Genomic DNA, 13,267 nt, shown 5'->3' on the forward strand with positions numbered 1-13,267 from the left:
CAAGAAATCAAAGATGCATTGCATTGGGCAAATCTGCTGCAAAAGACCTCTTTAAAGTGTTGAAAAGCAAAGATGTCACCTTGAAGACTAAGGTGCGCTTGACCCAAGCCATGGTTATTTCTAATCGCATCATATGCATGCAAAAGCTGGACAATGAATAAGGAAGACCTAAGAAGAATGGACACCTTTGAATTGTGGTGTTGGTGAAGAATACTGAATATACCATGGACTGTCAAAAGAACCAACAGATCTGTCTTTGAAGAAGTACAACTAGAATGCTCCTTAGAAGCAAGCATGGCGAGACTACGTCTTACATACTCTGGATGGGATCAGTCCCTGGAGAAGGACATCATGCTTGGTAAAGTACAGGGTCAGCGAAAAAGAGGAAGACCCTAAATGAGACGGATTGATATAGTGGCTGCAAAAATGGGCTCAAGCATAATGATTGTGAGCATGGAGCAGGACTGGGCAATGTTTCGTTCTGTGGTGCATAGAGTCACTATGAGTTGGAACCCACTCATGGCACCTAACAACAACAACACATGAGACACATCCTTTAAAATCATTGAGACTTAGTTGACGGTCTTGCACATGGTCTATTTTTATAATGTTTCATGTGTTTTGGGGAAGATTATCTATAATGCACATTAGATCAGCCCTGTTAATCATGTATATCCTTAACATATTTTGTTTGCTTGCTTATTTATTACTTAGAGAAATGTGTCAAAATTTCCTATGATTGCAAATTTATTTTTCTTTGTAATTCTGCCAACTTTTGTTTATGTAATTTGAGACTAAGTTGTTGGGGCACAAGTTTAGAATTGTTTTATCTTCTGGTGAATTTTATTTTTAAATAAAATATTTATTATGCTGGGAACAATGTTTAGATGAAACATAGACCTTCTTCTCAGTGACGAAATAACTTCTCACTATATCCTCCAGCCACGTAATTCTCTATCATACTTTCCCTCTTTGACTCTCTCTGTTGTATTCTAAATAATTTCTTCAGTGTTATTTTCTAAGTATTTTTTTAAGCTACATCTAGTCAGAATTTTATCCACTAATTAATGTATTAGTTTCCAACTATATATTTTTCATTTCTAGAGGGCATTTTGGCTCTCCTAATTCAATCTTTTATACAAATCTCTTATTCTTTGTTTTAGTTCCCCCTTACTTTGCTTCTTCTTTTTTACATGCTGTGTCTGATCATTACAGTAATTTATGTTCTTCTGAATCTAATTCTGCTATTTACTTATTCTGTTTACTATCACTCATGGTGGCTTCTACCTTCATATGTTGTGTAATTTTGTACCATGACACAATTTTGATGTTAAACTGTGGGAATTCTGATAGGCATAGATTGACAATGTACAAAAAAAAAAAACTCTGGAGAAAAATTTATATTTGTTTCAGCCCTAATAAACCTGCTACTATAGAGTCAATTCCGACTCATAGTGACCCTATAGGACAGAGCAGAACTGCCCCATAGGGTTTCCAAGGAGCGCCTGGTGGATTACAACTGCTGACCTTTTTATGGTTAGCAGCCATACCTCTTAACCACTGTGCCACCAGGGTTTCCTCAGCCCTAATAGGACTCCACAAATCTAGGTCCTCTTTAAATTAATTTCCTTGTTTAGTGTTTCTAAACTACAAAAGCTACATAAATTCAAACTCCAAACCATATGAGGGCAGGCTAAGCAGTTATGACTTCTCAGAGGAATTTTTCTACCTGGAGCTCAACCAAGACTGACAAGTTTCCCTTTGGATCCCTTAGAAGCAGATGTATTTTTTTTTTTCTAGTAGATTCTTCTTTCACTGAAAACCTCTGGGGCCACTGGATTTATGCAGGAATCTCAGTTACAACCAACTACCCCTCCCACACGCCCCAGTTCTCCTCCCCGCCCCCCCTTAAAACCCAAAGCTCTGGGCCCATGGAACTGGAAATACTTCAGAGACTCTCTAATAAATCCTAAGTGATTATTCTGGGTTTCCTGATTCCTCTGTTTTTAGTAAACTAGGGATTTACATTATATTCTTGAGAACTCAGCTATGCATTTTAGAAACTGAGTATTTTGTATTTGTTAAGGTACTTTTGTCTTCCGCACTTGTAGAAAGTAAGGCATTAACATGTGTTTGAAGCATTTCTTATCATGTGAAAAACAACTTTTCCATATATGCTTTCTTCTTAAAAAATTTTTTTTGAGTCATTACTTTGGTCATTTACAACATTCCGTTTAAGAGTGGGTGGTAAAAATAAAGTAATTCAACATCCTAATACAACTAAAAGGCGACCTTGGGCAGATGTAACTTTTAAGCTATTTCTATTTATAAAATTTAGTCTATAGTATCACTAGTACTTAATCAAGGGGGCCATTAGAATCCTCCAGGAGCATTTTTTAAAATACCTTTTTTCACCCCAGATCTGCTAAATCAGAATTTCCTAGGGTAAGGTTACAGGCATCTGTGGTCTCAGCTCAGCTTGGATTTTCCTTTCTTTGTGTTAAACAAAACAAATATTTTTTTCCCACCTCACCCCACCCTCACCCTTCTCACCCCACCCCCACCCTTCTCACCCCACCCCCACCTTTGAAGACATAGGGAACCTTTATACCACATCCAGAGATCTAATTTCTTTAATATAGATGGACTGTGTTTGACAAGAATACAATTGCTCAATACTAAGCTTGATTGCTCAGAGGAATGTAGACATCAGGGTACAGAACTAGACAGCTAGAAGGTGGTCTCTTTGGGATCACAATAAGTCTATAGGATCACAAAATAATACTTTGGAAAACTGGCCATTTTCATTTTGTTTGATTTTCTGTAATTATTTACTTTTCAGTTTCTCTTTGGTACTTAGAAAGTGTTTTGGAAAAATACCACGGTGACCTAGTCAACTATACTGAGGGGAAACACAAGAGGGAAATACTCACATTTGACTTGATGTTTTAGAGAGTGAGAGAGAGCACTGTAGCTCTGGGGCTTCCATGTGGCAAAGGGGAAAGAATGCCTCAGAAGGAAGGAAAGGAGGAAGACTGGGCACCCTCCCTACCCAGTCAGTCTTCTCCTGGACGTATTTTCAAAAGTGGAATGGATTTCATGTATGTATGTGTGCTCTGAAGCAAGGCTCGTATCTTCTCTTCTCTCATATTCCAAAAGGCCCCCTTCCTGGGAAGAGAGTTCTACCCTAGAAATTACAAAGGGGCAGTGTCTTAGGCTGGGTTCTCCAGAGGAGCAAAACCAGTGAAGCATATATATAAATATATACACATGTATATGTTGTGGTTGTTGTTAGGTGTCATCCAGTTGGTTCCAACTCGTAGCAACCCTGTGTATAACAAAACAAAACATTGCCTGATTCTGCGTCATCCTCATAATCATTGTTATGCTTGAGCCCATTGTTGCAGCCACTGTGTCAGTCCATCTTGTTGAGGGTCTTCCTCTTTTTCCTGACCCTCTACTTTACCAAGCATGATGTCCTTCTCCAGGGACTGATCCCTCCTGATGACATCTCCAAAGTATGTTAGATGTAGTCTCCCTATCCTTGCTTCTAAGGAGTATTCTGGTTGTACTTCTTCCAAGACAAGATTTCTTCATGGTATCTTCAATATTCTTCACCAACACCACAATTCAAAGGCATCAATTCTTCGGTTGTCCTTATTCATCATCCAGGTTTCACACGTGTATGAGGCGACTGAAAACACCATATCCCTGGCTGCATGTCCTCTTCTGAACCCAGCTTGAATTTCTGGCAGTTCTCTGTTGATAACGTTGCTGCAGCTGCTTTTAAATGATCTTCAGCAAAATTTTACTTGTGTGTGATATTAATGATATTGTTTGATAATTTCCACATTCGGTTGGATCACCTTTCTTGGGAATAGGCATAAATATGGATCTCTTCCAGTTGGTTGTCCAGGTAGCTGTCTTCCAAATTTCTTGGCATAGCATTGTTCTTCTTCCTATAGTCCAGCTTCTCAGATTATTTGCTCAGCATACAGATTGAATAGATACGGTGAAGAAAGGATACGACCCTGACACACACCTTTCCTGACTTTAAACCACACAGTATCCCCTTGTTCTGTTTGAACGACTGCCTCTTGATATATGTACAGGTTCCCCTATAAATATATGCATAGAGAGATTTATCTCAAGGAACTGCCGCATGAGGTTGTGGAGGATGGCAAGTCCCAAATCCATGGGTCAGGCATCAAGCTCAAGTCTTCTCCTGACTCACGGGGTTGCAGAAGCTGATGAACTCAAAATTGGCAGGTCAGATGGTAGGCTGCTAGCTCATGTCCCAAGAACCACAGGCCAGAGGATAACAAGTCAGATGCAGGATCGAGAGAGTATCGAGAGAGAGCGCTTTGCCAGAACATCCATACATATTGGATGAAGGCCACATCCCCAAGGAAACTGGCTTTCAACTGATTAACTTTCAAATGATTGACTTTCCACTGATTGGTGTTTCAACTGATTGGCTACTCACATTAGATCACAAAATGGAGGATGATTATATTATATTACATTATGAAAGAGCAATCAGTCCAATGTCTGCCAAACCACGGAGAATCATAGCCTAGCCACGTTGGCACAAAACATTAACCATCACAGGCAGCTTCCAAAAGAAACCACCATTGTTGGAGTTGCACAGGGAGTCTCTGCCCATGGTGGGTGGCAGGGACCCAGGGCAGATTTATTTAAGGAGATCTATAACTCAGTTTAAACACATCAGCCCTTATACAGGCTGTAACATGTTTGCATACCCAATGCTGAGAGATACAGATTTCAAAAAGGAATCTTCCTTGAATAAAATCTCAGGCAGTGTAGTATAATAGAACAAGCAGAGCTTTTAGAATTAGATAGGCCCATGTTTTAATTTTGACTGTGTGATCTTGGGCAAGCTACTTAACTCTTTGTGCCTTACTTTCCTCATCTATAAAACAGGATAATAATACTTATTGAAGGATTATTGTGTGAATTAAATGAGATGGCTTTCAATAAATGCTCTTTTCTTGACCAACAAAAAAATGAATATATCCTATACTATCCATGTGGAAAGTATTTCATATTAAAATCAGATGCTTGGTTATTCGAGTCTTCCACAATCAGTATGGATAGCGTACTTGAGAGGAAGTACCTTCTATCCAGTTTCCTATAGCTTCATTTGGACTAGCCTGCAGAAGTCCTGCTCACTGTTTCTCATAAATCTCTGTTTCCGTGGATGTTCAGATAGTGACTACTGTCTGATTTTGTTGTTGCTGTTAGGGGCCATCAAGTTGATTTTGACTCATAGTGACCCCGTGGTAAAGCAGAACTGCCCTATAGGGTTTTCTAGGCTGTAATCTTTATGGAAGCAGGTCACCAGGTCTTTCTCCTGTGGAGCCGCTAGGTAGGTTTGAGCCACCAACCTTTTGGTTAGCAGCCAAGTGCTTAACTGTTGTGCTACCAAAGCTCCTTATGGTCTGATTTTAGGTTCTTGGCTTTGACATTTCTTTTTAGCTTTCGGTTCGGGCTTGTAGCCATCCACCCATCAAACAGTGATGTCAGGACATATGGAGAGCAAGTAAGACACAGTTCATAGGGTCTAGATCCTCAAAGCTCTCTGAGTCCTTAGGGGAGGTAGGTATGAGAGGTCACTATTGGCCTTAATTATAAGGGGCAGACACACAAGGGGCCCTGAGAGCTTTTTGGCCCAAGCCTGGTAATCAGGAAAGGCCTCAAGTTGTATCCAAATGAGGTGACATATACAGTCACAAAGATACACTGACAAATTTAAAATAAGTTCAACTACAGTACTGCCTGTAAAAAACCAAAAAAACCAAACCCGCTGCTGTCAAGTCGATGTACTGCCTGTAGTGAACAATAAGGTATTATATATGTATGAGTCCCTGTGTGGTGCGGATGGTTAAGCACTCAGCTACTAGCCAAAAGGTTGGTGGCTTGAAGCCATCCGGAGGTGACTCAGAAGACAGGCCTGGTGATCTGCTTATGAAAGTTTAAAACAACAACAACAACAACAGAAAAACAAACCCATTGCCATTGAGTCAATTCTGACTCATAGCGACCCTACAGGACAGAGTAGAACTGCCCCATAGGGCTTCCAAGGAGCGGCTGGTGGATTCAAACTGCCGATCTTTTTGTTAGCAGCTAAGCTCTTAACCACTCTGCCACCGGGGCTTGAAAACCCTATGGAGCAGTTCTACTCTGCACACATGAGGTCGCCATGAGTCAGGATTGACTCAACGGCAGCTAGCAACAACGACAACTATATATATATAGCTATTATCTTACATCTATCTTGTGAATAGTAGTTTTTGCAACCTTGTTTTAGTACTCCATTTTTCAATTAAGTAAAATTCCCCAAAATATGACCTGGGTCTCTCTTGGCTTGATCAACCGAGGAAAGAGAAAGAACTCTGGAGAGAGCTTCAGACAGAGGGTAATCCTCGAGCAGAACTGGGCAGGAGGATGGCATGGGAATACGGTGTTCTTAGATTAGGATATTGGGGTCAAAGTGTGTACACTTTGTACGGTGTGTACAAGAACACAGAGACAGAATAACATTTGATAAATTCAAATTCAAATGGTTTGAAAATTCACCTTTGTCTTCAGTTGCTTCACCTTATAAATACAGATAGCAACTCTGACTTCACTGGGCACAGGTACATATTTGATAAGGAAGAAAAACTAGAGAGATTCTTACTGAGATACTATTTTACCATAAGGTATCATTACTTGGCTAATTCATCATTCAACCAGCAGTAACAGGCTATGTGTAAATAAACCAGAAATCATTTTTTCAGTACTTATTTCCTAATTAGACCAAGTTAAAATTTTCATGCTAACCCAGGTTAAGAGAAAACAAACAAACAAACAAAAAATATATGGCACTGGGTTTAATGGAGAGCCATAATTATTTTTTCCAAGATGGAAATCTTTTTTCCCTTGTTTGTAAATAAAATTAGAAACACTTCACTAAAGGTGAAAGGAAAGAGTACAGTGTGTCTCAGAGAGAAGTCTACTGTACTGATATGAAGTATATGATAATTCCAGTGGGAGGTGACCGGCTTTACCCTTGCACTATCTATAAAAACAGTCTAGTAAGGAAATGTCAATACAATCGAGATTCCAAGATAGACTATTAACAGAAAAGATACATTTTAGCAAGATCCAGCTGCCTGAAACAAATGGCATGTTAATAAAAATCTTGTATTATTAGTCGTTCCCCTCTCTCTTATCTGATAAAAGAACCCCTACTCATCCCAGGGGGCACCGGTGGCACAGTGGTTAAGAGCTCAGCTGCTAAGCAAAACGTCAGCAGTTCGAATCCATCAGCCCCTCCCTGGAAACCCTGTGGGTAGTTCTACTCTGTCCTATAGGATTGCTATGCGTCAGAATTGACTTGAAAGCAATGGGTTTGGTTTCAGGTTTACTCATCCCAGCTCTCCTTTAGCTAGCTATGTGGCCTTGGGCAAGTGATTTAATACCCCTGACTTCAGTTTTCTTATCCGTGAAACGAGCAGTATCTTGTCCAACGTCAATAAGGTAGTTGTTCAAATAAGATAATATTTGTAAAGTACCTAGCAACTCTCCTAGGCAAAAAAAGTAAGTGTCTAATACCATTTCTGAGGCTCTTTTCAGTTGACAAGTCTTCTTCATAGCTTGACCTGTTTTATCAGACAGAAGAAATATCCTTTATTTTTGTTTTCACGGAGCACTTTGTGGACTCTGACTCAGCATGTTATATTATTTACTCACTTACACCCACCTTTCCTGATCATCTGTGAGTTCCTTGAGGGCAGAAACTGTATGTCTATTTATTCTCTGTATCCCTGGCATGAAACAAGGCCCTGGTGTACAAGAAGTGATCGGTAAGTATTGCTGAATTGAATTTTTAATTGTAGTCATTAAAACAGATCCAAAAGGACATCTAGATATGAGCCCCTTGTAAATATGCTTCCAGCTTGCATCTATCACTGGATGTTAACAAAACATTTTCTTTTCAAATATTGTCCTAGCCAATAAATGAAGTTGGCCTTCTGCATGATCGGACCAAATTTATGAGAGTATTAGCTTGTAGGTCAAGGTGTCCTGAAGCCACTGGGGTTTAAGTTAGATATTACTAAGAACTTCTGGGGGATTCCATTGCCAACCGCACAATGAATACAGGCCTGATTGAGGGAAGCTGTGATGACACATTTCTTGAGGGATCATATTTGTATTTGTACTGGGTAGATTCAGTGAAGTCCTGCCTTCAGTAAAGGAACAGATTTGTTGACCACCCAAGGCTATAGGTGTGAGCCTGTGGGTCTGGTTTGCTAATGACTTTACTATACCTGTGCGCTTAAGGTTTCCAGAGGGCTTTCTATCCTTGGGAAAGCCATTAGGGGTACTCCACGGGGATCCTCAGGTTTGGGTTTGGAAGGAGATCCTTGTGTTCCTTTAAAGTTATGGACCACACACATTCCCTGCAGGATGAGGCGAAAAGAGACTGGGGTCAGACTGCAGCCATTACCACCTGGTCATCTCTGAGGATGGCAGGACTTTCCCCTCAAATATCGTCACCATAGTGATTTTTTGCCTTTGGGTGGGTAGGGACCATGAAAAACCTGAGGCATGACACAGGGTGTCTGTGAAGAATGTTCTAAGTGTACGCGTGTGTGGGGAGCGGGGGGGGCATTGCTTAATCACCAGACAGCCAGTGATAATCAATGCACCCCACTGAGCCTGTTTCCTCACCTGCAGCATGGGAATAATAATACTCACTTCATAGGATTTGTAACGACTAAAAAGTGTCATGGATGTAAACTGCCTAATAATATCAGCTAATGTTTACTGAGAGCTACCATGTGTCTGGCACTATGCTGAGGGTTTCGCCTTACTTCATTTAACCCACCCAACAATCTTACAAGGGAGGTACTATAATCATCTCCAGCTTAGATAAGGAGGAACAGAGAAGCCAGATAACTTGCCCAAGGTCATACAGAGATTTGAACACGAGAGTCCCTAGCTCTCGCCACTACTATACTTTGCCTCTTAACAAGTGCCAAACACATAGCAAGCAATCAGTAAATGTCAGCTACTCAGTAACTCTGACTTAAAATGTTCACCCTCAAATTATATTGCTAGGTAGCTGATTTTCATTTGCTCGAGATTAAATAACCTATCGGTGGCAGTTTTCTTTTACTGTCTCCAGTAAAAAACTTCCCCTATAAATTACTACCCACGTTGTTTCCTACTGAGGCCCCTTCATAACTTTATACCATCTTTCTGCTTGCTCCGCCTGTGTAGTTTATCTGCCTGTTTCCATGCTCTCCTGTCCATTTGCCGCCACATCTTTGTTTCTATATCCAGTGTGGTGTCTTTGAGCCAGCATTTTTCCTGTCACTCTTCACACCCTGCAGAATATTTAAGTAAAAAATACTTTCTACCTGGCTCACCTTCATCTCACTCTCCAGCTCTGCTTAAGCCTCCTCCATTCAGGAAATGGGGAAAGTGGAAGGGGTAGGAGCTCTGCAGCTGGAGAGGCCCAGGTTAGATTCCTGGCTAATTGGTTTGAGTGGCCATTGGGCAAGTTAGCAACTCCTGAGCCTCACTTTCGTATCTATAAAATGAGGATAAGACTGTTGCTAGAGTTGCTCTAGAAGCACACGATTTGATATATAAAGTGTAGGGCGTGCAGTAATTGTTCAACTAATAGTTTCCTTGCTCTTTCCCCTACTTTTCGTCTTCGTGGTAAACACAAACAACAGGTAAAACAATAATGAACATATGCAGCAACTATGCTTCTCCTCTCAGACATTGTTCTTCTCTCTTTTTATGTCTTCTCTTCAACTTTCTGCTCTGGAATCCCCAGGTCTTTTCCATGACATCCATCCCTCAAGTCTTCCCTGCCCTCCCATTTCCTAGCATAGCAGATATGTATGAGTGGTGTGTCCAGGGTAATCCATTTCATGCCAGAGCAATTCAACAGCAGATCTGGACCTTGCAGAAAGATTATTTGTGGAAAACACATTTTGCTATCAATTGGGAAATCACGTGAAGAAGGCAGAAATAGAAAAAAATAGTACGTTACTGAGAGAAAACAAGTTTAACATTAAAGCAGAATTTGTATCTAGGGCTTCAGCAAACACAAAAGAATCTGAAGGCATCATCCCACAAAGTTGCTCTGGGCAGTCAGCACTGCTCATTCTCTTGAGCTCAGGATGGCTGGCTTCAGGACTGATGGACAGCAAAATTGTTTGGCTTTTCTTTGGAGCCCAAAGCCTTCATTTACGGGCTATCGATCCTACTCTGAAACCCCTCTCCTCTGTTCAAATCACCTGTATTCTTTCACTCTTTTAAAACGCATTCTTGGGAAGATATCCCTTATGAGACAGCAACATTTCAAGATCATCTTAGCACCGTCTTTCCTGCAACTTCACCCAGGGAATTTGTACTTATGCCCTTCATCTTTCATGGTGGGAAGGAAGTTTGGATACATTCAGAATAATTTTGAGTTAGAATACAGCTTCCTAATCAGTGATCTGAATACCTGGGATTATTTTCTGCATGTATCTTAACAAGTAAAAAAGGTTTGGAAATGCTGAGTTAGAGGCTGGGAAAGGAGTTTGTATGTTAGGGAGGGCAGGGAGTAGGGATAGGAAAAGGAGGAGGTGGGTTATATGACTGTGAAGTCCACCTATGTGGGATGCCAGTCTTAATGGGTTCTGGGATCAGAAGAGGAGGAGGGAGGTTTTTCCAGACAGCGATAGCTTCTGTCTCCTTGGGGAGGCTTTCTGAATATCATCAGGGGATTCATTTCATGTGTAACACGAGGCTGCAGGCCTGGTGATTCACTGTAAATGAGGACAAGAATGTTGTTAGGGTTGTTCTTGGAGCTCAGGATAAGTCTATTTTAAATCCTTGAAGACAACCTGAAACTACTTCTACGGTGTGCTCATGCAGTGGAATACTACACAGCAATAAAGGGATGAATTACCAATGCATGCTACAGCATGGACGAATATCACAATAATTATGCTGGGTGAAAGAGGCCAGAAAAAAAGAGTATATTCTACATTAGTCCATTTACATGAAATTCTAGAAAAGGCAAATTAATATATAGTGACAGAAAGATAATCAAATGTTTTGGAAAAGGGACAGGGGAAAAGTAGAGGGAGGGACTGCAAAGGGGTATGAAGAAACTTTTGAGGGTGATGGATATGTTCATTATCTTGATAGTGGTTATGGTTTCATGGGTATATCCATATGCCAACATCTTTCAAACTGTCCACTTTATGTGCCATTTATTGTATGCTTACTACACCACAATAAAGCTGTAAAAATTAAAAGAAGACAAAAATAAAAAAAAGAATGAGAACCAAACCTCTTGTTTTATAATCTAATACAAATTAAGGGACTTCCTAGGTGAACAGGTGACCAGGCCTCCCATCTGTTAGAGGAGTTAAAACATCGTCAGAGATGTAAGGGTATGGAGAAAACTGTATTAACCAACACTCTTCCCCAGGAAGATCATTAAATATGGGTGAGAAGCCACTTGTGGTGGGGATGAGATGTCCAGGAGGCATGTTCAGATAACAGGCCTTCTCAGAGGTGTGAGTGTGGCTAGCTACAGGACTTTCATTTTTCTGTGGGGGAGAGGCAAGTCTGGGGTCAGAGCTGAGTGTCTCAGGATCTTGGAAGAGGCTGCATGCATCCACCACGGCTTTTCTTTCTGCTCGTCTTTCAAGCAACATCCAGCTTAGGCTCTAAATACATTTCGAACGAATATTTAAAGAACAGTGGTTTTAAGGTATGCCAAATTACTACTCTGCCCAGCCTCATTCCCAAACCTAGTGTTGCAGAAAGTAGAGCCAGCTGTCCTTCCTGGGGCAATCCTCTCCCTGACCCTCAGAGGGAATACGGCCAATCCTACTTCTGAAAGAAAAGGTGCTTTAGAAATTACTCTTGCAGAAGGATGCATAATACTTGGAGAATAATTACAATTCACAAGGTTGGGACAAGAGGAACATGGACTCAGACTCTGGAAAGAAGTCTGGAAACCTGATTTTGTTGACTCACCGTGATCTTAGGCAGTCTTTCAGAGGGCACTAAAGGGAAAGGGGTAAAAAGAAGGCAGGTGACATACCAGGAACAGGGCTACAGCAGTGCCCAAGATGAAGCCTGCAATCACATCAGAGCAGTGGTTCCGATACTCAGAAACCCGGTTGAGGCCTGTCAGGAAGGCTGTGCAGAGGGTCCCGAGGCACAGCACTGGCTTGGCTAATCGACTGCTCTTTGTCTTGATTGTGCTTGTGATGTACATCTGGAAGAGGAAAGAGCCTGGGAGTGATCAGGCAGCCTCTCAGACTGATACGTACATATGCATGCATATACACACACCAGCACATACAAACAGGGACCCATACCAAAGCAGCCACACCAACTGGCTTTCCTGGAACAACTCCACTGAACTACTTAGTAGAAACTTAGGGTGGGAAACTCGTGCAGGAAGAGCAATGAACAGATGTACCTCAATCACAGTGCTTTGTGTTCTAGTGGGCATGTAAACAGAAGTGATAGGCACATGAGGAATAAATGCATAATTGTGATCAGATTCAGAACATGCAGTTTTTATGTAATAAATTAAAGAATCCCTGGGGTATTAGGACGCCCGTACAAGAATTCTCAAATACAAAATAAACCTATGAGAGCTAATTTTATGGCAAAGATCAGAAAGGTGAGTGTCTATATGTTTTACTTTCTGCGACCTCTAGAGGCCTAGCTGCTTCTTCACTCTTAAAACCCACTGCCGTCAAGTCAACGCCAACTCCTGGCAACCAGGCAGTCCATTCCAAATTGGTGACTGATGACTGTATTGACTGAAATAGGACCTTCCAACCAGTAGGCCACACAAGTGAGTTTCAGTTGCACTGGGAAACTGATTCCTACATTCCTTGGGGCAGCTGTGATCAGCTCCATCCAATCATTTACTTTAGCGTGCTTCAAAATATTCAACTTTTCTGTATGTCCCACAAGGTAAAAAAGGTTGGGAAGACTTGAACTAAGTAAATGATGTGGCAATTTATGACACCTAAGATTTAAGCTATTGTTATTTCACTGTGAGGAGCTAGGCGAGATACCTATGTTTCATCGGTTCAGTTATTAAACGTGTCCCTGGTAGCCTAGAATTAGGAAGATGTGCCTGGTAATGGTCACGTGCGCGTGCACACACACACACACACACACACACACACACACACGCACACACACACGCACACACACA

At 41.2% G+C, this 13,267-nt stretch overlaps 1 protein-coding gene across 2 annotated transcripts in view; it reads right to left on the bottom strand.

Moving 5' to 3' along the window:
• Positions 1-13,267, bottom strand: part of PLPPR1 (phospholipid phosphatase related 1) — a 263,307-nt gene that overhangs the window by 4,016 nt on the left and 246,024 nt on the right. For both annotated transcript variants that reach the window (XR_001121460.2, XM_004372219.1), the window contains exons 5-6: positions 12,131-12,307; positions 8,337-8,468 (exon numbers count right to left, since the gene is read on the bottom strand). Coding sequence is in view for 1 of the 2 variants with exons in the window: in XM_004372219.1 (XP_004372276.1) it covers positions 8,337-8,468; positions 12,131-12,307 (309 nt within the window). In the remaining variant the exon portion in view is untranslated. The remainder of the gene's footprint in view (positions 1-8,336; positions 8,469-12,130; positions 12,308-13,267) is intronic.

The sequence above is a fragment of the Trichechus manatus genome, unplaced genomic scaffold (assembly GCF_000243295.1).
Source record: "Trichechus manatus latirostris isolate Lorelei unplaced genomic scaffold, TriManLat1.0 scaffold00016, whole genome shotgun sequence".
In the NCBI taxonomy this organism is placed as follows: Eukaryota; Metazoa; Chordata; class Mammalia; order Sirenia; family Trichechidae; genus Trichechus; species Trichechus manatus.